Source organism: Dermacentor albipictus, chromosome 1 (genome assembly GCF_038994185.2).
Source record: "Dermacentor albipictus isolate Rhodes 1998 colony chromosome 1, USDA_Dalb.pri_finalv2, whole genome shotgun sequence".
Classification (NCBI taxonomy): Eukaryota; Metazoa; Arthropoda; class Arachnida; order Ixodida; family Ixodidae; genus Dermacentor; species Dermacentor albipictus.
The window spans coordinates 358,725,729-358,750,883 of NC_091821.1; the positions used below are offsets into that span (position 1 = coordinate 358,725,729).

A 25,155-nucleotide genomic window follows, 5' to 3' on the forward strand; every position below is an offset into this window, starting at 1 on the left:
TCGTTATGCCTGGATTGAATTCACTTATGTTTGGATTATTTCGGCTGGCATTTGAATTAAATTCAGTGGCGCTTGTATTAAATGGAGCGGGAAAAACTGTAGTATGGTCCCTAGGATATTCTAGGGGCCATACTACGAGCCACCTTCGTACTGCATTCCATCATGATCGTGCACGGGTCGTGCATGCGCCGTCGATACCATGACAACACGGCGGTAGCGGTGCCGACGGCGCGAACGTTCCTCGAGTGTCTTAATAATTGCTATATCGTCATGTTTATTTCGAAACTTGTTTGGCAATTAACTCATCGAGCCGTTCAGGGTAATATACTTGTCACGTAAAATGTGCAGCGTATGTGCAGTGCTGTTTTGCAAGGTTGAATATAAAGCACACTCTATTATGAACACACTGCGCACATTTGAGCAGTTTTCTGCTCTTTAACCATATAAGCTCGCTCGCTCACTCGCGAATATACATATACAAAAAATCTAGGGACTTCAGCGAATTCGGAACAGAATGTCTGCGCTCCATCCACGTAAATATTTGCGATAGCGTGCAACGGCGCCCGGCCGTGCTGTCGACTAGGAACGATGAGCTGAGAAAACATATCTTGTGTTTCTATCTGCAGCGCTGATAGGCATGCTGGGCGACGCCTGTTCTAGAAGCACCCGTGGCGACAGCAAAGTGGCGAGAGTAGGAACTAGGAGCGGATGCGAGAGTCGAGTTGGTCGAGGGTGTTGAGTGTAAGCTGCTGGTGTAAGCTCAGGTGCACCGTTGTTCCCTGCTGGGTTGCTGTCGCCGCTCGCTACTTGTCATCGCGTGGGAGAAACAGTTGTTGAAATCGGCTCCCGGCGCTTTATTGATCATCCGTGCGGAACTTCTAGGCGTTGACAGTCATGCTTATCCGAGCAGCGGCGCGTAATTTGTCGCTCCTCAGGCGGTGCGGCATGCTCCATCAATCCACCGCTGCTGTTGCAGCAGAGCCGGTGCGGAATCCTGACATCGCCTACACTCAGGTGAGGGGGCGTGAACGACTCCTGAAGCGAGGGTAGTCTGACTTTTCCGTAAAATTGAACATCTTTATAGAAATGTAGCAATGGCTTGCTAGTTGAGTGCATCGGTTGCGGTGCCATTTGGACGCCACGGTTTGTGTTTTACTCAAGGTTATATTTACTTGCTTTTTGCTTCCACTGCAGATATTTATCAACAATGAGTGGCATAACTCCGCCTCGGGTAAGACGTTTCCCACTGTCAATCCTACCTCAGGAGAAGTGATTACTCACGTTCAGGAAGGCGATAAGGTAATGCATTTTCTTTTTCTCACCAGCTAGAACATGTATATATGTAGTACGTATATGGCAATTCATTACCATCTCATTCGACTGCAAAAAAGCGGTTCATCGAGAGGTAATTAATGCATCCAATTGGCTATTGTGTATAAAAATCCTACTCATATGTAAAATGAAGGAACCGTAGTACGTGCGATATCATCCCCATCGTACGCAGTGGCCGTGCTAAAGCCGTTCATATACCGAGTCATTGACTGACTGGATGCTACCGTTTTCACCCTTGCATTACGTGTTACAAATATTTGAGTAGCTTTCTAATAAACAGTACATTAACGCAATGCTATCCAGACAACTAAGTTCATTTATTCAGATACACTTGAAAAGTGAACACACGATTCAGCACCCTGAAGTTCGATAACTATTTAGTTCATCAGTACCTTAGCCAAGTTTTTGCAAACACGTGACACTTGACGTAATTCTTGTGCAAAATGAACATTAGACCTCTGTGAAATTTTCACATAACAGTACTCCACCTTCAAGACATTCTTATTCAAAGACAAGAGAAAACAGAAAAGTGTGAACCTACTTGGTGAGATAGGCAAAAGGCAGGCACATAATAGAAATTTATTTGCACATGCAACATGTATCCTGATTTGGACCAGTGCATTCAAGAAGGTTAAATAAAAAGGAGAAATAGTCAAAATAAAAAGACAGGGAAGTGTTGATATTTAGCGCTATATTGGTAGTTTAATCAAGTGTCAGTGATATTGAGCATGCTATTCTCTAAGGCGAATCAATTTTGTAAAATTCTTGGGATCTAAAATGTGCTTTATACCCAAAATCAAAGTAGGTTTTGCATGTAGTTCAAAACCATTTGTTGAACACTACATTATGGATGTGCAAAGTAATAATAAGGATGTAATAATGCCAGTGCGTGGCACCGTGATGTCACACTTATTGATACTGTATTATGTATTGCTGAATGTGTTTGTCTCTCTTTGTCTTTTTCTGTGAAGGGACCTTAGCTGTGGATGTTTAGTTTATCTATAAAAAGATCTTGAAGGTAAATGTTATGCTGAATATTATAGTCCAGTTAGGGAACACTTGAAATTAGACCACTTATATGCACGAACCAGCTGGCTTTAATTGACCTGATCTTATAAATAGCTTTTCTGAATAAATATGTGGTTGATTTCATATGGCACTTATCACAAATCATTTACGTTTTCTTGCACTGCTCATGTTCCTACATGGAATTATTCTGTGTATTCCTCTATGGCATTGTCATTGGGTTATTTGATTATGCTGTTTATAAGTGGGGACTCGGGAACCAAGAGGAACTTCCCCCTTGCACCCCCCCCCCCCCATTCTCTAAAGATTAATGATGATTAAGCAATATGATCAGGTGAAGAAATGAGCACAGAAGAAGATATTGTACTGGTAGCTGAGAGATGTTGCTCATGTAAATAAGCCTCAGGGTGCTTTAAGTATTTTACTTCTTCAGGAAGTTTCACTACTTCCTGCATTGAAACTTGCTCAAAGGCAAACACTAAGTTTTGCTTCCATATTATGGTGCAAAAAGAAATCCCTTAATTGCAGAGTGCTTAGACTTGAAATTTTTCTGGCTCTACAGTTGTGATGATTGAAAGTCTAAAACACATACATGTGCATAGTATACTTTACCCTGTATTAGTTTTTATGGCACTGGTCTGTATACTCAGTTGCATGGTAGTTTAGTCAATTGTTTTTTCTGCAGTGCTTCCTTTAGTATATGCCTTTCATTATATGGCTGCCCTGCAATGTGTACCACTGTGTACCTCCTTCGTGGTAGTGCCATGCTGGTGCTTGCAGAGTTATTAAAATAGACCTTGCTTTTTTCAGGCTGATGTGGACAAAGCTGTGCGAGCAGCCAGGCAGGCATTTGAATTCGGATCTGAATGGCGTACCATGGACGCCTCTGACCGAGGTGTCCTGCTAAATCGTCTTGCTGACCTTATTGAACGAGATCGCTGCCTCCTTGCTGTGAGTTGGTATTCTTTAGTGATCAGAAGACACATGTAAGGAAATTTGCTTCTTCTTACATCTACCATTATTTATAATCAGAGCCTGGAGACATTGGACAATGGGAAGCCTTTTGCAGATGCTTACAATATTGATCTGCCTCTTGTCGTCAAGTGCCTCAGGTACCAGTTCATCACCTTTATATTATGCCTGGGCATTCTAATGCTCATTTTCTTGTCTTTATACAGTCTTCAATTCTTATTCTACATTTATATCTACCTGTGCATTACAAAAAGCTAGTTGTGACCTTTGCATGATGATCTCTGCAATTTGGGCATTTATTCCAGGCATTGTCTTCACCTGTTCATTGCAAGGAGAGTCTGTATGCATACCTGGATAGGCACAGAAAAATGTCATGCCAAAATTAATTACATTGGTTAGTGACGTCTATCTATATTGTACTTTCGTGAGCGAGGTGTATAGGACTTGGACAGACCCATAAGGAAGCTGGGCTTTGCTTACATGTGCCACACACCTGAAGTGTAATGTCATGAGAAAGCACTGAACCAGTGCTGAAACTGGCCAGTGAGCTTCATGTCTGTATGATTCTCCATTATATATTTTACAAGGTTGCCGGCTGGGAGCAGACCAGCACAGGTACTTAAAGGGACACTAAAGCGAAACAATAAATCAGTTTAGACTGATCAAGCATTGGTTGAGAACCCTGCAGGCAGTCATTTCAAAGAAATAGTTTATTAGATGAGAAAATGAAGGTCCAAGTATCAGTATTTGAACTTCGCGCCGAAACCCCAGCGCCGGTACGTCAGCGCGACTTCAGGGATTCGAAAGTATGTTTTCACATTTGGGCCGCGTTGGCTGAATAAAGGTTCCCGAAACTTGCCATGTTTAATATTTGGTTCCTTTAGAACACAATGTAGTCAATCTGTACCGCTATATATAATTAGTAGGCCCTAGAAGATGCCATCAAATCCAAGATGTCGCAGCCCCCAGGTGCGGGAACTCGAGTAGGTGTCGCCACCCGTATTTCGTTCTTGCACTTTTTCTGGCTTACCAAACGTCTTATCTTTGTAAGAGTGGTGTTTTTGGTGTTGCAGAACAGTAATTTACTGATGCCGAAGAAATCATTTTTCACTTTAGTGTTCCTTTAAGTATACTGAAACTTGCATACAAAGGAATGTGACCAAATGTGTTATGGCACGGCAAGGTTAAAATCTATAATGATTACATAGGCAGACAGAGTGAAGTCCTGCCCTAACCCTAATACTTTGAATGGCAAGTTTCATATGTATTTCTAGCTATCCATCTAAATGATTAGTTTTCTAATGGAGGTAGTACCTGCAATGGTTGCATAACAATATAACACTTCGCTAAATGTTGTTTCAAACGCTTGTGCACGACCTTATTGTTTTTAGCATAAACCCCATGCAAGCGATCTTGTACGCGACAGCAACACGATGGAGATGGCCATCGCGTTCACTCATCGCCTACAAGTCGTATCCTATGTGAGCGACGACTTTGGGCGACATCTCACCAGTGTTGCTGGTATGAGGGCAGCGAATGCGCACCAAAACTGGCGTGATGTGTGCTTTATTAATTTAAGTTAATGTGTTTTACTGTAAGGAGCAGCATAAAATATTTCTGAACATCTTGCAGTAGGTTCTTATCCTTGCATGTATCAAAATTTAGTCATTTGCTCGTTCTGTGTGAGAATTGGTAGTACTCGACTGATGTACATCTATTTCCGGCTTCACACTATTGAGCTAATCGCTCATAGCACTTCCGGGTGATGAGTGATAAGAACAAGCAATCAGTTTCTTGTGATGGCCCATTTTGTCACACAAAGATGCCGCTCGACATGCACAAATTCTCTCTCGTGGGGTTTGGGCTTTAGGCTTCCTTACAGCCATATGCTACATGTATTTGTAGCACTCCACCTTAACACTGTGACACCCATACACAGTTCCCGATCAAAGAAAATTAAAATTTAGTTTTAGTTTTAAGCATGGACAGTGAATTAGTACAAAAGAACACTTAAATCCTGAAATCCTTAAAGCACTTAAATCCTCATTTTGAGGCACCAAACTCGGCATAGCAGGTTTAGCACATACATGTTCTTCCTACCACCATTGTCACCCCCCCCCCCCCCTCGTAAATTGTTTCCACTAGCCACCATATTTAATCTTTCAAGCAGTGTAAATAATTTTCTATTTTCATAAAATGTTATTCCTGGTGTAATGAGAACAGTATCTGCATAATTTTCATGGGCATGTGAATTTGCAGCAGAGGAAGGGAAGGAAGGAAGGCAAGAGGTGAAAGGCAGAGGTTGACCAGATTAAGTGTCCAGTTGGCTACTCTGCACAGGGGGATGGGGTAAGGGCAGAAAAGATCAGAAAGCAAGAGAACATTTAAGAAATAAATTTAAAAAAGAAGCGCATCAGTTCGCACATTTGATCTTTTTCAGTGAGACCGGTTTCCTTTAAAAAACACACTGGCGTCGTTAAAGCAGCTTGTGCTGACGTCGGCCAGGACCAGAGCCCAAGAACTTCACAACCTGGACTTGTGGCCAATAAAGGAGCGATCTTTAGCGATACCAAAGCATACAGCATGGCCACGGCGCGATCGGGTCATCGGACGGATCACAATGCGTCTATTTATGCAATGAAGGCTGCCGGTCTTGCATGCAGCAAGTTGGTGTGCAAATAGCGCACTATTTCGCTATTGCGACACTGCAGCGCTGTTTGTCGCTCACCCCTAGAGTTACTGTATATGCTACCTTTGGTAGCATATACAGTAACTTTAATACAATAACATATATAATACATATACAGTATAATACATATACATGTGGTGAAGGGGACAGTGCAGTCGTACTGGTAATGTAGGTACAGCTGGAGCCGCTTAACTTCATTTTGTTTCTTCACAAATAACATTTCATTCATGGTGAATTTGGTGAAATCAAAGCTGAAGCAAGTGCGCATTGTTCCTAGGACAATGGATGGAGCTGCAGGGTATATTTACTCAGCTTTTGACATGAACAACGTAAAGAAATGTGATAAAATGTAACTAGCCTTTTCTTTAAGAACTGCTAACAGGGGGAGCTTGGGCCAGCAGTCATATTTTGTGCTTGTGCATGCACCAAGCAAGAGTTTGCGGGGTCTAGTACCAGCCGCGGTGACCGCATTTCGATAGAGACAGAATGCTAGCACCCGTGTACTTAAATTCAGGTGCACGTTAAAGAATCCCAGGGGGTCAGAATTAATCTGAATTCCCCCACTATGGCACAGCTCGTAATTATATCGTGGCGCTGGCACGTAAAATCACAGAATTTTATTTTTTGCTTGAAGCAAGCAATGCATTGGTTAGTGCTGGCATCCATTTATCTTGCATGCATGTACCTTTCACATTGCAAGCTATCCTTCGTTGTTGTTTTTTCTTCTTTTTTTAAAAATTTAAGTTCTGCTATCTACATCCACTACATTACAAGGATACTTCTACCTTGAAAAGGTATGATTTGTAGTACATAACGTTCTGTGTTGTGTTGCATGTCAACGTGCATGGCGCCCATCGTGCACATTTTGCCAATGACGTCCCATTTATTATTTCGACAGCAATTATATAGGGACACTCCAGGCGAATTTTTGCCATCACTGTGATGGTCTGTACAAAGTCCTGGTGTGATGAGATCCTATCCCTGCACTCCGTATGCTGTCGGTGCAAGGGGAATCGTGTGCAGTTGAGCTGAAAAGGATGCTGGCTTGATGCGCGCTGACTCCCTGCGCATCCAATGTTGGTCACGTGATCAAGTGGTCCATGGTGGGGGAGGAGGGAGGTGAACGCGCAGTTATAGTGTAGTTCGGTAACATGGTGGAGCGCGCTACCGGGGGTGTGGGGGTCACAGGTGAGCGGGCGTCTCCTCCTCTAGTCCGATTATCACTGCGCTGGCTGTCCACAGGGATGAGGGCATACGCAGCCCGCGGGCCCTATTTTGGAGGTAATAATCTGCGGTGGTATCAAATATTAGGCGAGTCGAAGTTGCTAGTGGCTTCATGTGTGTTGTCTTCCCGGTTCGCCTAGTGTTGGAGGTTGCACAATCTCAAGTTTTAGAGACACATTGAAGCAAGAGACAGCAACGCGTTCACTACGCTCTACCTGTGTCTTAATCACGCCAGCGTTGTGACAGCCAGTGCTCGCGGTCATCGAGTAGGATCTGTATATGCGTGACGCCATGCTTGTTAATGTGATTAGAGAGGGAATGTTTACCACAATTTATACAGCTGATAAAACTGCGAACCTTACTTTGTGTAGTCTAATACTTTGCTATCACTACCAATGAAGCTTTGCCTTTTGGATTAAACTGCAACTTTTATATACATATATATAAAGAATGCCAGTTCATGCTTTCTTTCCTCTTGAATGCTGTGGTTGTTTATTTCGCAGTGTTGGTTTACTCCTTTATCCAGGTACTATGCTGGCTATGCAGACAAAAACCATGGCAAGACTATCCCACTTGATGGCAGCTACTTTGCTTACACACGCCACGAGCCTGTTGGTGTATGTGGGCAGATTATTCCTGTGAGTAGGTCTGATAACCTGCTTTTCAGTGCCTCATAATCAGAAAGTGGTTTTGGCACGTAAAACCCAAAATATTATTATTATTAACCTGCTTTTCATTGGAGTTTTTTACATATTCATTTACATTATCTTAGTAAAATATTGAGTGCCACCTTCAATGGTTTTTAATGTGCTACACAACAAGATTATCATAAGTGTTTGTCCTGTTTGTTATTAATTGTGTACTAGTGCTTTATTTCACTTTTTTTCCAGTCAAATATGTTCTAAGCTGTTGTCATCAGAAGTAAGGATGTGCAAACAGTAATACAAATTTAATAGTGTCATAAACAAATGGAACACAAATTAAATAGTGCCAGAAGTGAATAGAATATTTTTAGAGTAGTTTACAAATAGTGTGCAGCTCTCTCACTGTTATTATCAGACTACTTCCACATCATAGTATTCACAACATTATAAAGTTTTCCTCATTACACTGTTCATTATAAATTATGCCACAATAAAAGTACACAAGGAACATTAGGAACAACTAAAAGTTTGTTTTCAAACTTTATTAGGGTTCTTCAGAGCATAAGCAGTCATGCATCATCGTATAGAGTTTAGGAAAGCACCTTTGTTGGCCCATTTACATTGGTGTATAACTCCATGGCCTAACTATATGTATGTGTCATCTGCGGTAATTGCCAAACGGAAAAAGCATTTTCTCTATCCTGAATGGTTGCGGCAGATGGTTCCACTATTGTGTAAAGGAAGTTGCAATGAAATGTATTCATATTTAATCTGGTGAGAGCACACATGTGTAGCATCTCTAAATAGTACCAAACAATACTCACTGTTGAATGCCATGTCTAAGCATTTTATTGCCAGTGATAGTGTTTATCCAGAAATATCTGGCTGTCTGAACGACGGTGTGCTCTAGTATGTGGTGTCCACTGTGGACGGGATGAAAGTTATCAAATTGCTTTAATGCCATGTCTGGTTTTGTGCAGTCAACATGAAGGATTCGAAAACTATCGTAAAGATATTCACATTTTCCAATAGTGATTATTAGATTCGAGGACCAAATGAAACTATTTGATTTGACGACTGAATCGAATAGGGCAATATTTTATGTTATTCAGAAGTTTAGAAAATTCACACATCCCTAATTAGAAAGCACTTTTTTGGGCTTAAACGCAGCCAGCAGAACAGCAAATGCTTGTTCTGCTGTAGTGTTAGTCAATGTGTATATTGCATGAAACTAAACTTTGTTGCACACTGCTTATCTTCCCTTGCTGTTTCCATCCTAAAAAGCAGGAAAGCGTACCCCTACTGGTAGCAGTTGTCAGCCTGCTTCTTCCCTTTTCTTTTACTTTGCTTGCCTTTGTGTATACTTCTATGTAACAGAAACAAACTTGAAATTGAAAGGACTTGCAATAACAAGTTTGTCTATCACATGGTGCCACTGACATATATATGCTCTTTCTTACCAATCGTCACGTCAGGCACAGATACCGCTTGTTAAAACCTCTGTTTTTTGTAGCATAGTAATGTGGTACCATCCATCATGTACTCGACAAATGATGAGCGGAATTTTGTGCATGCCTCTGCGTTTTTCTAACAGTTTCTTTTTTGTGTGTGTGCATGCATGCCTGAGTGAGTGTGTGTGCGTGTGTGTGTGTACGTATGACCCACAAGAGGCTTCAAACAAGATTGTGCAAGCACAAAGTATGAAGCTTAGAAGGCAGTGCTGCAGAAGCTACCCAAATCATGCAGTCATATAAACATTTTACTGTTTCACGGTGAAATTATGTGGATTAGCTTATGAAATAAGTTTATATGCTGGGTCTTCAAAGTTAAGCTCTATGATTTTCTTAAAATTGGGCACTGGGAGGCATGCAAAAACCACCTGTGCAAATAAGTTATGTGGCCAGGGGGACACAGTGAGATTATAATTATCGTTGTCAGCAGCCCTATTAACTAAAATTGAATAATAAACTTTTTGTTGACTGCCGTAAGTGGGTATGTTCGTATTGAATAGTTAAAGGCATTCGTGTTTCTAAACAGAATCAGTTGGAAGAATTCTGGCGTGTCTGTGCTCCAAGATATCCAACTCGAAACCTTTATTGTCGTTTGCATGATTAGACATTCAAGAGAGTGAGGACTAGCGCAAAGCTTCTCCCTGATGTGGCGCGGCTGTTGCGTGCAGCGTTTAGTCTGACAACAGAGCGGAGGCATAGGCAAAAGAGGATAACTGTCCCCCTTCCCCTCTCAGCTGCTGAAATCAAGATATGACAGCGTGGCGTGCGGTGCAGTTGCTTCTCTTTATTTGAATAAAAGTTACAATACTTGGAAATCAGCCGTCACTTTATTTGCGCAGCCCAGGCAAAGACCATGCCTGCTTGTCTAGTCACCATTACACACTCGTACTGACCTCCGGCTTCTGCACTCGTGCCATTATCTCGGCATGGCAGCTGCAGCCATTGTTACAGGCTGTGAGGTCGCGTGTTACAACAGCTCTTCCAGGTTCTTCGATTTTTTTATTCAGCAGGTGCTCTTGTTGTGCAGCGCGTGATTTCAAAGGTGCATTTGCAAACAGCCGCTAGTAATTCAATCATTTGACGATCTGCATCTGCTGAAGTTCCCATTTACTGTCTTGGCATTCCTTTAAGGTGGCAGTGAAATTTTATTATGTTGAAATCTCACACAAACGCACTTCATTATATTGAGGTTCTAAATACATGGCGCTCTATAGAAAAGAGGTTTGGTTACATTGAAGTTTGTTATATCGAGGTTTAACTGTTTAACCTCAGTCACATAGGGTGTTTTCAATCGCGATCAAGCCAGATCTGGATCGAATTGCTGAATCACGATCGGCTTCCTTCTACAGCTTGAACTAAGAAATGAATTGTGATCAAGAAATCTGATCCAGGTTGGGCTCGATCACGTTTGAAAATGTCCGATGTGACACCAGTATAAATTGTAAAACAATGTCATTTCTTGTTTTTATGCCTCGCAGTGGAATTTCCCAGCACTGATGCAGGCCTGGAAGCTTGGCCCTGCACTCGCAATGGGCAACACAGTGGTTATGAAGCCAGCTGAGCAAACTCCGCTGTCGGCACTTCATGTGGCCTCTCTTGTCGCTGAGGCTGGCTTCCCACCTGGTGTGGTCAATGTTGTGCCTGGCATGGGCCCTACAGCAGGAGCAGCCATTGCAGCTCACAGGGATGTTGACAAGCTTGCCTTCACAGGCTCCACAGAGGTTGGCCATCTTTTGTCTTAGTTCTACAAGGTTCGCGCACATTAATGGCAGGATCGGTACTTTCAACTACAACAACGGTCAAAATGAAATCACGCATGCCACTGAGTGCGCCCACAAGCAAACTCAGTGGTGCACATTTGTCAGAAAAACAAAGTGAGTGAGAAATATGCAGTAATCATTTGATCGCTAGCCAAGATTCTGTCAGTTCTTGCATGTCTCAGAAAAAGATAAATGCGCGGCAGTACCGCCAGTTTTCAAGCAATGCCGGTAAACTAAGTAGTTGCACACCTATAGCAAAGCCATGTGGGTGAGCATCTTATGGTAATGCCTTGATTTGTTCTATTTTTCCATGTGACAAAACAGTTGAAACACCACATGCCAAACCTGTAACAATGATTTTATATATAATCTAGACTTCTTGAGAGCTTTCTGGTGTGGAAGACTTTGCGAAGCCCTCCCCATCTTGCGGTTCACAGGTTGGCAAATTGGTGATGGAGACCGCTGCCAGGTCAAACTTGAAGAAGGTCACATTGGAACTGGGTGGCAAGAGTCCTAACATTGTCTTCAAGGATGCCAACTGTGAGTGCAATCAACCCTTGGGGTGCCATGATATATATATATATATATATACACACACACACATACACACACACAGTCGATCCCGGATATATCGAATTATTGCCAATATCGAACAGTTGAAAAATCCCCTTGGGAATCCCATGCAAATGTATAGCGCTATTGTTCGAGTCTATAGAACTCCCGTGCACCGGCATATCAATGTACTGAACTTGCTGGGGTGCTGAGCTGCACCCCAGCAAGTGCGCTTCTCCCACTATACCCCACCCCTGCAAGTGCGCTTCTCCCACTATACCCCACCCCTGCAAGTGCGCTTCTCCCACTATACTCCACCCCTGCAAGTGCGCTTCTCTCACTATACCCCATCCCTGCAAGTGCACTTCTCTCATCGCATCCCACCCCCGCAAGTGCGCTTCGCCTCACAAAACTCTCGCGATGAACCTGTGATCTCATGCACGCCGCCCCGCACTCTGAGAAAGGGGCGTGTAAGTAAAAGGCACGTGACGAGGAGAACTTGGAGTGCGATTGGGTGGGAAAGGGTTGCGGGAGGGAGAAACCACGCTAACCGCAGGCGCCCGTTTCCTGTGTTTTGGTTGGCTGACACCGCTGGCGCAGCGAGACGAACGAGGTCAGTGCAGCTTGGGCTTGTGGTAGTGTGGAGAAGCGTAGCGGTGCGTCCTTCGGTTTGCTTTGTTCCTTTTATTCAAGAGGCCAATGCGAAGGTTTGAGACTCGAGTGGTGCAGTACGTTTTTCTATCCGCTTTTGGCATGTGTTTTCATGGCCATGGCTGGCGAGCCATGGCCATGAAAAAACGCAAGAATGTGGATTTTTCAACAAAGGCGGACATCATTCGACGGGTGGAGGCAGGCGAGAAAAAGTCATCGGTCGGCGCGGCGTTCGGAATTCGTCGCAACACCGTGAGTACGATCAAGAACAAAGCCGATGTTAAGCTGAAGGCAGTGCTGTCCAGTCGCCCTGGAGCGTGTCGTGTGCGCATCCCAACCTTTGACAAAGTCGAGAAGGCATTGTATGCCTGGTTTTTGGAGACACGTGCCAAGAACATACCGGATACTGGATGCTTGAACAGCTGGATGCCTGGACAGCGAATTTCGCGAGCTTTCGGCATTCCCAGGTGCCATCCCAGGTGGCGTTACAGCACGCGATTTTGTCAGTGCTGACGACGGTGTGCAAGCTGTAGCATATCGTGCTGATGCGGAGATTGTGGCTGACATCATGAGTGATGAGGACGCAGACTCGAGCAGCGGCGAAGGTTCCGACGAAAAGGACCAACCGCCATGCACTGCAGCTGAACTTGCATCAGCTTTCAGCGTCATTCGCCGCTGTTGTGGCACAATGAAAGGAGCTGGCCTTTCTTATTTGGACACTGCCAACAACCTTAAGGACAGCTTAATGAACTTGATGGTGCAGAAGAAAAAGCAAGCAAAGGTCACAGATTTTTTTCTTCCGAAATAAAGTGCTCTGGTCATCGCGCTGTGTTGTTTTTTTTACGTACCTTGGAGGCACAGATCGGTAATTTCCCATTAGTCATGACGTTGGGAAACTGCCTTGAGATGTGTGTTGTTAGAGAAGCTTTTGACATGCATATTTTATATTTTGAATTATCGATATATTGAACTATTTCACGATCCCCTTCGAGTTCGATATATCCGGGATCGACTGTATATATAATTAAGCTTTTTTGATGGTATCGAACGACACTAGTTTAACAGAGCAGCCAATGCATCACGTAAAATTAATTTTAAAGATTTTTTCATTTTTCGTTCATTTCTTTGAGCGTAAGCCTGTTGCCATTAACAATTTCACAGCTACAAGAACTAAACAAAGATATTACAGATGACATGAGCTGATTTTATTTGTGCAAATCTATACCAGACAGAACGTGTGTTACTGTCTTGCACACTTAAAAGCAACTAGAAGTTTAACTTGCTGGTGGCATGTTAGACCTGGTTTGATTCTACCTAGTTGCGGTGTAAGACATCTCTGAGGCACTTATTTTAAAGTATGACTAGTGGCACCCATAACTGCCTGTATCGGTAGAACTTAAAATGATGAGTAAGACTTCTGCGAATTAAAATTAGGTCAGGTCTTCTCATACACATACTGTGTGCTTTCTATAGTACAGACAGATTTCGACAACGAATGCAGCCGCTCAATTTTTCATGGAATTAAGGGCTTGTGTAGTGCTAGACAGAACATTCACGGTGCATTGTGCATTTGTTTCCCTCTGAATTTTTTCCCTCTGTGTGTCAACATTACAGTGGACGAAGCAATAGAGACGTCTCATTTTGGATTGTTCTTCAACCAAGGCCAGTGCTGCTGTGCTGGCTCGCGCATCTTTGTGGAGGGTGCCATCTATGATGACTTTGTGGCTCGAAGTGTGGAACTTGCTAAGCAGAGAGTTCTCGGTGACCCCTTTGATGCCAACACCACGCAGGGACCCCAGGTATTGATACGGACATGTATCTGTACTTTCCGGTTTTTCACTTTTGTCATTGTCGGTGCTATCATACTTGCTTTCCCTCTGCTACCAATTTTTAACTTCAGCTCTTGCACAAGATGAGGTCTAAGCATAGCACACTGCATAGAGTAAAAAACTTTCACGTTAACGGCTCAATGCTTTCTGATAAGTGAAATAGACGAGTCGAAAGTATGCCGCATCCAACCTCTCCAGTTGGACCCCACTTAGTCATACCTCTCTGAAAGCACAGTCACGTTTTTCCCTGTAATTTGTTTTTCATAGTAGGACAGCAGGAGTATATTTGTAATGTAGCCAAAAAAATGTTAGGTGGATATGCTGAACACACTGTTATCACACAGGACAGGACTCCACCAGCTATAAACTGGGAAAATGTATTTGTAAGAAACATAGCCTGTAAGGTTTTACTGTAATTCATATTCCTGCAGTTCAGTGAAAAACATTTCATAGGGGTTCTACTGTACATTGCAGATAAGCATGCAAGGCTGTGTGAAGCTGGAACAAGAGGCTGTGAATACTGAATTTGTTCTAAGGTGAAGTTTTTTATGCCCATGCATGCAGGTGGACCAGGAACAGCTGGGAAAAATCTTGAACCTGATTGACAGTGGTAAGACAGAAGGAGCTCGCCTACTGTGTGGTGGAGCCAGGCATGGATCAACAGGCTACTTTGTTGAACCGACCGTTTTCTCGGATGTTAAAGATGGCATGCGCATTGCCAATGAAGAGGTAAGGGCTGGGAACAAAGTCATCTCATTTCCAAATCCTTGTACGGTTAAACCGCGATATAACGAACTTCAATATAACCAAATTCTGGATATAACAAAGCATTTAACTTTTTGTAACCTCTTGTCCACAGAACACCATGTAATTGGAACCTCAATATAACGAAGAACAAGTTGCCACGCGTCTTGGCCGTGGCTGCGCATGGCTGCAAGCGCGGCTGAGCACACATGCAGCCGTGCACCTTGCTTTAGGTGTAATCTGCCACGTGTGCAAAGAGTGGGCGTGCCGAGACGACGTGGCTGTCTCGGCACGCCGTCTTTGCAAGCTGTCTTCCCGCGCGTTTAGTATTGGAGGTTGCGTAATCTTGAATTTCAGTGACCCGTTGGAGCAAGAAGCAGACGAATCATTCGCTCCATGCTGCCGGCATTTTTCATGATAGCGTCCCAATGCAGGCAACGCTATCAGGCGCAGAGGCGGAGTGCACGTGAAAGTGTGGCTGGCTTCGCTTAATTTGTACTGCTGATGTGAAGATATCATCAATGTGGCATGAAACCGTATCATTTGTCACAGACTCCCAAATTCATCAAGATCTTTTTTCTGATGCAAATCTGCTTTTTTCAATTGCCCAATAATTAGGAAAATTGTGCAGCCCCTTTCCATACAAGAAAAATTGATCGGCGTATACTCATTTGCATAAAAAGTTGAATTTCAATGCGGCGAAACTTCGATATAACAAAGCAAATTGCTCATTTCACCTACTTCGTTATATCGAGTTTTAACTGTATATTGATTGCTGTTCCAATGTTTGCTGTAGTATCATCATCATCATCAGCCTGGTTACGCCCACTGCAGGACAAAGGCCTCTCCCACACTTCTCCAACTACCCTGGTCACGTACTAATTGTGGCCATGTTGTGCCTGCAAACTTCTTAATCTCATCCACCCACCTAACTTTCTGCCACCCCCTGCTACGCTTTCCTTCCCTTGGAATCCAGTCGTTAAACCTTAATGACCATCAGTTATCTTCCCTTTTCATTACATGTCCTGCCCATGCCCATTTCTTTTTCTTGATTTCAACTAAGATGTCATTAACTTGCATTTGTTCCTTCGCCCAATCTGCTCTTTTCTTGTCCCTCAACGTTACACCCATCATTCTTCTTTCCATAGCTCGTTGGAAAGAAGAATGATGGGTGTAACGTTATGGTATAGTACCGCTGTGGTATAGGACTGTGGTAATATTTAATGTGCATTGTCATACAAAAGTACACGCAAAATTTTACATAGAATTGGTTTTCGCTTTTTTTTATCACATTTGTGATAGTACCTTTTTGTCGCACTTGAATGTAATAGATGTGCTCCACTATGTTGTTTTTCAGGGGGAATGTGGAAGAATTTTACTATAAAAGGAAGTGGGAGAATGTTCCACTTGCTTAAAGCAACTTGACGACTGAAGATATTTAGTTTGAATTATGGAAACCCATCTGCCTTCCATTGTTATTTCATTAATACATGCCAACTGCCTTAGTGAAGTGATAACTTTTGTGCTGTGCATGGCCGAAGAAGTGATGCAGTTGCTATATTAACTGTACTAGGAAGCTGAACCACTTTATTTTGCACAATATATGCAAAATCTGAGTGATTAATACCCAACCTGTGCCAAGTATTTCTTGTAATATTTTTTATGAAATAGGGCCACAACTCATCACATTCTGTAGATCTCTTTTATGGTTATACTCAGTGTAATGCATCGCAAGCAATGCTGCGGTAGTAGTGTGAATTTTCGCACTGATTCCATTTGCTACCAAAAATAGGCGCATTGCAGGTAAGATACATAGAAATGCGTATGTAATTCGTGGTGACATTGAGCGTAGGTTGAGGCCGCAATACTGTACGAAGAAATCATTCATTCATAGAAAATGCAAATCTGAACTTATTTACCACAGAACGTGCAAAGTGAGTAGTTTGCATGACTGGACTCTGCATTTTTCACAATGCATCGCTTGCATTCTCAATCAAAACATAGTGCGTCATGTACTGCAAGGAAAAAGGTATACAAATAATACACATTTTGATTACCCTCATATGCTGCAGATCTAACATATACTGAAAAGTTATTCAGTACAATATATTGCAGACCATAAGCCAGTTCACGACGAAATGCACGGTGATGTGGTATTTCTGGCTGCACTACCTGCACAGCATCTACAGCATTTCCTACTAATTATGAAACAAGAGTATATGTCGTTGATTTGTATAATTGTGATTGCAGCACTCCATAAGTCACAGGCATGGGATTACAAGTTACAGAAACAAAAATCGGGGCAGTGCCAGTGCAGCATGTGCATAGTCTGTATTTTGTGATGCCTGTGGCACAATGCTTATAGCTGTAGGCTGCTTTAGTTGTGGGTCCAAAGCATTGTCTGTGTATGTCTTCTTGAAAATCATGCTGGCGCGATGCATCCTGGGTCTTTAATCTAAACATTTAAGTGGCAGCTGATATTGCTATACTACCTTCCTTGGAGCTATTTAGAAGAGGTAAGCTAACAGAATTGGTGTCCAAATATCCACACTTAGGAGTTCAATGTGTGTGCGTTCATGTGTATACACGCATGTGTGCATGCGTGGGTAACGCTGAGTTACTGTCACAAGTTGGTGGCGGTGCACTCCTGCTCCTCCTCTGTCTTCTGGATTGGATTGATGCAGCTCGCTATGTGCTTATGCATGCTTTCCCGAGTGCACATAGGTGTGCGCCTGGTTTCCGCACTGGGCTTTCAACAGATCGCTCACGGCTCAGGCTTATATATAAAGACTAAGTGAGCATCAGTTAGTGCGGAAGTGCTGTGCCACGGGCATAACGTGTATGTAAGCATGCAGAAATGATGGAAAACATTCATACAAGGAAAGGGTCAGGAAACTGCGCTTTATTTTCCTTTACTTTGTGATGTGCCTTCTCACTGGGTTGTGCTGAGCGATGGCTTCTAACAAATGCAGAAATCAGTCTTTTCTGCGCTTGTGGCCATTGACTGCCACCATAGCCACGTGAAGCGCAACTCCAGCAGCAGTACAGTTACCCTGTAGCTGGCACTAAGGAGGTGGCGCTTCACTTTCTGCCAATAACATTCCATTTTAAGGGCTACTGCCCCTAGTGTCATGTCTGTGTTGACACAAAACTCCTCATATATATGGACCAATCCCGAAAATAGCGCAATGCCGACCAGCAGCAGAGGTGAAGCAGGTGTGAAGCGCTCCCCATGCGTGGGCCGATTCCAAAGATAGTGCAATACCAGGCTGACCCGCAGCGGCCTGGTAAGCCTGGCGGAGGTGAAGCAGGCGTTAAGCACTACCCATACGTGGGCCAATTCTGAAGATAGTGCTATACTGGTCCAATCCGTGGCGGAGGTGAAGGCGATAAGCATTCCCCATATGTGTGCCGATCCCGGAGATAGTGAAATGCCGGGCCGACCCATGGTGGAGGTGCAGTTAGCCATTAAGGGGTCCACATACATAGCTTCGGTGGTCATCCTTCAGAGTGGAAGGGCACTGAGCTTTCTTGCGTGTGAACGCCCGTGATGGGGCCCACAAAGTTCACGCTGTGGTATAGTCTCCCAGTGCAGATTGAGGTACACTCCTTTAGCATCCACGAAATTTGCGATACAGTTGTATGCGGCCCATTCGTCACTGTGAATAAGGGTCTCCAGTTGAATATTGGCTGCAATAATGGGGCACAGCATCGCTGCGGCTCGTCAGTCGACCTTGAAAAGTCGCAGCTCCCCTGTGGTCGAGCAGACCATGCCAAATACCCATTGTCCATGGTCTGCAACACCATTGTGAGTACAGCGTTCACAAAATTAAAACGGTATTTATTTAGCATGAACATGCCGAGCTCACTCTACTTCATCATCGCTGCTAGCCTTGTAAGCTTGCGGATGCGTGCAAGCTCATATCCGCACGCCCACGTATGCGCAGACAGTATGGCATGTCTCGTATGTGTCAAAACGCAGTGTGATCTTGGTGAACTTATCTTCCTTATGTTGTCATTGCGGCACACGCAAAAGGTGTCTCCCGTTGCCCCCTCCAACGACGGACATTTTTTTCATAGATGCTGAAGTCCTACCCGGCTTCAACGTTTGATGACCGGCTAGCACAACTTCTCGTTTGTGGTTTCGCTTGTTTTGTGGCACAGGTCAAAATGGCTAGCTATGCACCATATTTATCATTTTCAATTACAAACTGGCGAGATTTTAAAAAATCCCCGAATCTAAGCTGACACTAGTTTGGTATGTAATTATTTGAAAAAAAAAAAACTATCGGCCTAGATTTGGTATATGTGTGCATGTATTACTGACTACCAGACAAGGGGCGGCCTGGCCTCCCTTGATAAGTCCGGAGGTGTTTGAATCGGAGTCCCCCAGCGAGAGTGCGCCAGTTTCCTCTATCCTTCCCTAATAGCACCTAATGCTTTGAAACACTATGCGACATTGCACCACTTTCAGGGTGGGCGAAGTTGTAACAGAACAGGTTGTGTTGTTTCCTCGTTGGGGTACAATTCATCAGTTGCCATGCCATCATTTTCGTCGTCATTGGCATCACGCTATTGCAGTCACTGTTATGAAGTCACTGTTATCATGCCATTTTTGTTGCTTTTCCATTGTCATCGCACACATGCACACCTTGCATGGACATGTTGCACCATTTTGTAACCCTTTGCAGAACCTCAAACAAGGCTAGATAGGTAGCTACCTGTAAAATGCTTTGCATTACATTGATTCTCGAAGTACAAAGTACATCTGCACAATATTTTTCTTCTTGGATATAAATTGATACTTTCACATTTCTTTACTTCTTGCGAAGACAACTTGCATTTCACTTTCAAACACCATCTTTCCCTTGTTAGCACTGGTACATGACTTGGCATGAGGACTTGCTCACCGTGACAGGCACAATCGAGCTGTTCACCATCAAGCCAGGGAATCTAGTGATCATTTAATAACATACAATGACATTACCAAACAATACTATTTAGGACGCAGGCAATTGCCATTGCCACATTCAAAACTGCACAGGGCTCAGGTAGTCTCGCTGCGCTTATTACAAATGGGTACATATCCCACACCGTACCACATTAATAAAATATATCCAGAGAGGGAGATCAAAATGAACTGCAACGATTGTAATGGCATCATTGGAATCAGACATATGCTGCCGGGGTGTCCCGCGACTCCCCCATGATGCAATGGAAGAAAAGGATTCAAAGCCCATTGTTTCAGGACCAACTAAGGGCCGTCCAGAGGGCCCATGATGTTGCTGAAAGGCTTGGCCTGACAGTGCCAATGTGGGAGCGGCCCGCCTTGGCTTAAAAAGTCGAGCCTCTGGACCTCATTGCAATAAGTTTTCACACACACACACACTGGTACACAGAAAAGCTTGCATGCCGAACACCCCACGACATCTTTGTAGGAAGATGTGGCTGTGGAGCATGGCTCTGACATTTGTGTTTGAAAGGAAAAAGATTAAATCATCTAAGTAAATAAGGAAAAGCCATAGTGCAGATAGATTCATGTTGCACAGTTTGTAGCCATCATACTACCAAGATCGCGAAGAATGTGTGCACATACTGTGATAATGTGCTCTAAATGCTTTTTTTTTTAATGGTTTCATGTTCTTAGTTGCTCTAAATGTTGCTCCAAAAGTGTTACGCTTGCATCCCTGTCATGTTTAAGTTGGCAGCTACTGTGGCGACACTGTTAATTGTATATAAAACTGTCCATTCTACATGGTGACCTGCTTTGCTGTGCAAAAGCATCTTTTTAATTTTTGTCACATTCATACATGCACCATCTGGTCTTCAGGAAGGTATAGAGAAGCTCCATGCATCTGTTATTCTATGGCATATAGCATACTAACATAGTAGTTACATTTCTTTCCATTGCAGATATTTGGCCCGGTAATGCAGATTCTGCGTTTTGAAAACATTGATGAGATGATTGAGCGTGCAAACCGTACTGAGTATGGTTTAGCTGCGAGCCTCTTCACACGAGACCTTGAGAAGGCCTTGCATTTTTCATCTGGGATCAAAGCTGGAACTGTCTGGTGAGCATCAGTATCTTTTTCTATCACTGTGGCATTAATTGGATTGTGCAAAATATTTTGCCTCTGTGCTGCCCCCACCCTTTTTTCATTTCACATTGTTGAACCCAGCTTTCATAAATATGTTTTCGGGATAGTTTCATGCTAATATTAATGGAGGGAAGTCTGGCGCTGGAATAATTTAGGCACAGTGCGAACTGTGGACACTAAACCAACATTTCTTTATATAGTCCCGTACGGCTTTATGGCTTTTGACAGTTTTTTTTGTCTTTTTTTTAGGTGTAATTGTGTTTTGCTTGACTAGCTGCATTTCATTAGAGCAGTTTTTTCTCATTCTAACAAACCCATTATTCTCGTAATTTTTGGCAATTAAATAATACAGCAAAAGCATATGACATTGGGCTAGTTAGCCCATGTGGTAAGCATTGCGAAATAACAGGAACAAAGTGGCCTGCTGTGTCCTTCATCTTGCCCATGTTATGATATACTGTTTGTCCTGCCCGTTAAGTAAGTGCTTTATAAGGTTTTCTTGTCACTAAATCTAGATTACATTTGAATAACACTATTATAAGCATGTACAGACACTCAGTATTTTTTAATATTCTTGCGAATATTACTCTGTTTGGTATTTGCTTTGGTTTGAATTTCAGTATTCTGAATTTTCAATGTATTCAGAATGAACAAAAATAAATTTTGAAACATGTACAATCGACAATTTTGGCATTGGTAATGAAGTCTCATTGCCCTTGACATGGCTCTTAGCCAAGACAAACCTGAGAATTCATTTACAGTCACCAACCAGTTTTATGGACATGGTCAATTATTCCATCATTCTTGTGGCACCACCATCTTCTCTATCAAACCAATGTACAGTAAACTTCCATTGATTCTATTCGGCTTAATTCAATTTTTCAGTTTATTTGTTCCTGGCCAGAGGTCCCCGCTGGCATTCATGCATTTCTGTGGGCCCAAACTTTCATTGTTTCAATCCTAAAATTGGCCTTTGCCGGCTAGTTAGAACTTGACCAGTCAGGGTGACCCTATGGTGGCTTCCATAGCAACGCCTCTGGTGGCATAGCCTGCCTCGGCAGAGCTTAGAGGAAATTGCTCGCATTGTGCAATCAGACTAAAACATAAACTGCCTTCACATTTGCATGTTTTGCCACATTGCCACATAACATGAATGTATTGTGCCGAAGCTGACTTAAAAAAACCGTGTGGCATGGCTGACTTTAGAAAACCGGCCATCATGGTGCAAAGATTTTTCTCGCTAAAAAAACAGGTGTACCCGTTAGATTTCTACTTTCTTTAGAATCTTTAATGTCATATCTATGTTAGTTTACTGCTTTTGACGTGCAGAAAGTGGCCGCGCATTTGATTCCAGGACGTGTTAGAATCGGGCAAATACTGCCAAATGAATCAGTGGTATGTTTTGGGGTTTTTTCAGCATCTTGTTTAGTTAAACCAGTCAGATAATGCGATCAGCTTAATTAACGGAAGTCGACTGTATAACTGCGACCGAAGTTTTAGATGCCGTACAACGTCTCTCTTGATTTTTTTGGATGCAATCCATGCACACGATGTCAGAAAAGTAGCAGCCATGAAATCGGCTGTTGGAATAGAAGTGGCTACTGACAGTGGAGGAACTGCCTCTGCTGCTGCTGTACGTTGAGTCTACAGTGCCCATACCAGTGGTGTCGAGGCACGAAAGGCATGCAATCCTCCGAGATCGGGCAGAGTGTTTGGTTGGAGAGCCATGTCTCGCACTCAAATAGCAATCAATCTGAACTTCTAACAGCTCCGATCAAACACACTGACCAATCAAAAACCAATCAGAAACCAATCAAATACACTGACCCTGCCATAAACTCCTGTTATCTCTAAATGCAGCAAGCAAATTTATATACTGTACTGCATTATGCTTAAGTGCTCCATGAATAATACATTATAAGACAACTGCTGGCTTGTACTTTTCTTTTTGTTCTCCAAGCGCCTTTGTTTATTCTGCAAAAATTTATTTCTTGCTTCAGGGTGAACTGCTATGATGTGTTGACTGCCCAAGTGCCCTTTGGAGGCTACAAGATGTCTGGCATTGGCCGTGAACTTGGGGAATACGGACTTGAAGCTTACACCGAAGTGAAGTCGGTAGGTTTGCATCATGGGGAATGGAAACTGGGCTGGTTGGGGCCTCTTGGCCAGTTCCAAACCACTAAGATAAAGTAATAATTGAAAATTATGCAGATCCCACGCACTGTGGGAATCGATGTAAGCGAAGCTTTCTGCGCTGTTTGCTTTGACTGACGATAATTAGCAGTGATGTTGACGGCGAATGTTTAAACTCAACATTTCATCCAATGCGAGAGTGGCTAGTTGACGTTAAACGTTACCTTGCATTCACCACTGCTGTTTGTCTGCATAGTACACAGAACACGCAAGGAGAGGTGCTTGCTTGAGGCATTGTTGTGCGCCATGTTTCATAACCCCCTGAGAGGATTGAGCATTGTCATTGCCTCGCATGGCACATCGCATTGTGGCAGAGCCATTAAATTTGAATTGGATTATGGGGCTGTACGTGCCAAAGTCACAATTCGATTATATGAGGCAGGCCATAGCGGTGCACTCCGGAATAATTTTGGCATTGTGGTGTTCAACATGTCCCTAAATCAAACTGCGTGAGTGCTTTTTATTTCGCCCCCATCAAAATGCGGCAAAGCTATGGCGGCGGGCACAGAATTGTTGATTTGACGTGCTCAACCTGGCAAAGTGATCATTCATTGTGAGCTGCATGTATTGCTTGACAAAATAAATTTGGGAGACTTATGCGATCTTGCATAATTGAAACAATTTAAATTAAACAAAGTTGCTAATGCCACTTCCCTTGCCTCGGCCACTATTCTGGAGCACGACTTCCAATGCACACAAACAAAGCAGCCCAGAATACTGTTGCTCAAGTGCTCTTCCACATGCTGGCATGATCTCTGGGAATCGTGATGGTTATGTTGCGGACACAAAAATGCCTACAGAAATGTATGGGAGCCAGTTGAGACCTTCATGCAATATTTACCTGGAGTTCAGTTAACAGTGCAGTTTTCTAGTGCAGCCTGATGTTGCACCTTTCAGCCTTTTTTAAATATACTGTGCTTTTAAAAATGTTGATCTAATGGTACCAAATTTAATTGACTGACAAGTTTTGTATTTGCCAAGTTTGGATAAGTAAATACCCTTGGAGCAATATTCCCATCTTAATTTTTGAGGCTCTAAAATATATAGCAAAGGAAAGATTTAAGATGCAACATAATTGAATGCACCTCACTGAATTTGTTTCTTTTTGCACCTGCAGGTGATCATGAAGATGGGACAGAAGAACAGCTAAGCTGAAATATACGTAATTTTGTATTTTTACAAACATCATCTGTTTTTCAATATCTCAAGTTCCTGTTATACTCGTGGCTATGATGCTCAATAAATGGTTGACTACTTAATTTCCTCATTATGTATAGACATGCAAATTGAGATATTTGCAATTTTACTTTTGATTCTGAGGAAATCCTATATATACTTAAGCAACTTCTCGCGCTGAACACGTGGTAGCATGACCTCTGAGTTTACACTCGTGCCCTGTGGAAAGCTTCTAGGTTATGCCACAGTTTCATCTTTTGTGCACAGGACTAGTGGAAGAAAGATCTGTCAAGCAATGAAGCCAAATATTGAAATATGTCGTTTGCACTTGCACTTGAATCACCTACCATAAGATTTTATGGCTCATGTTCTAGCTCTTGTGGTCTGGACTGTGTAGAGTTAGTTGAAGGCAAGAAAATTTACTCTGCACTTAATACTGAGCTTTCAGTGTAGTTTAATTTGTAGGGTTCGATTACTTTGGAGGGCTTCAAATAACATCAGACCACAGGTAGCTTGGGTGAACCCTTTCATAGCAAAACATAGCCTTCAATGAACTATGCACTTCATAAAGCGGGTCGTGTCACCTATGTTGTTAAATCGCATTACTAGAGAAAATGCCATGCAAAGTAGCCAAAATATAGTCCTGACTTGGTGTCTCTGCCCTCCATTAGTGTCTTTTGTAGACTCTTGATCACGTCTACACACACACACACACACACACACACACACACATGCACGTGATTACACAGGAGAT

At 42.9% G+C, this 25,155-nt stretch overlaps 1 protein-coding gene across 1 annotated transcript; it reads left to right on the plus strand.

The window, feature by feature from the left end:
- Window positions 1-724: 724 nt before the first annotated feature.
- LOC139054598 (aldehyde dehydrogenase, mitochondrial-like) lies at window positions 725-24,484 on the plus strand. The gene is made up of 12 exons (XM_070531834.1): window positions 725-1,014; window positions 1,195-1,299; window positions 3,169-3,309; window positions 3,391-3,470; window positions 7,770-7,881; window positions 10,877-11,119; window positions 11,596-11,698; window positions 13,976-14,160; window positions 14,755-14,919; window positions 20,848-21,005; window positions 23,033-23,147; window positions 24,343-24,484. The coding sequence occupies exons 1-12, from the start codon at window positions 895-897 to the stop codon at window positions 24,373-24,375; spliced, it is 1,560 nt and encodes a 519-aa protein (XP_070387935.1). The 5' UTR covers window positions 725-894; the 3' UTR covers window positions 24,376-24,484.
- The last annotated feature ends 671 nt before the right edge of the window (window positions 24,485-25,155 follow it).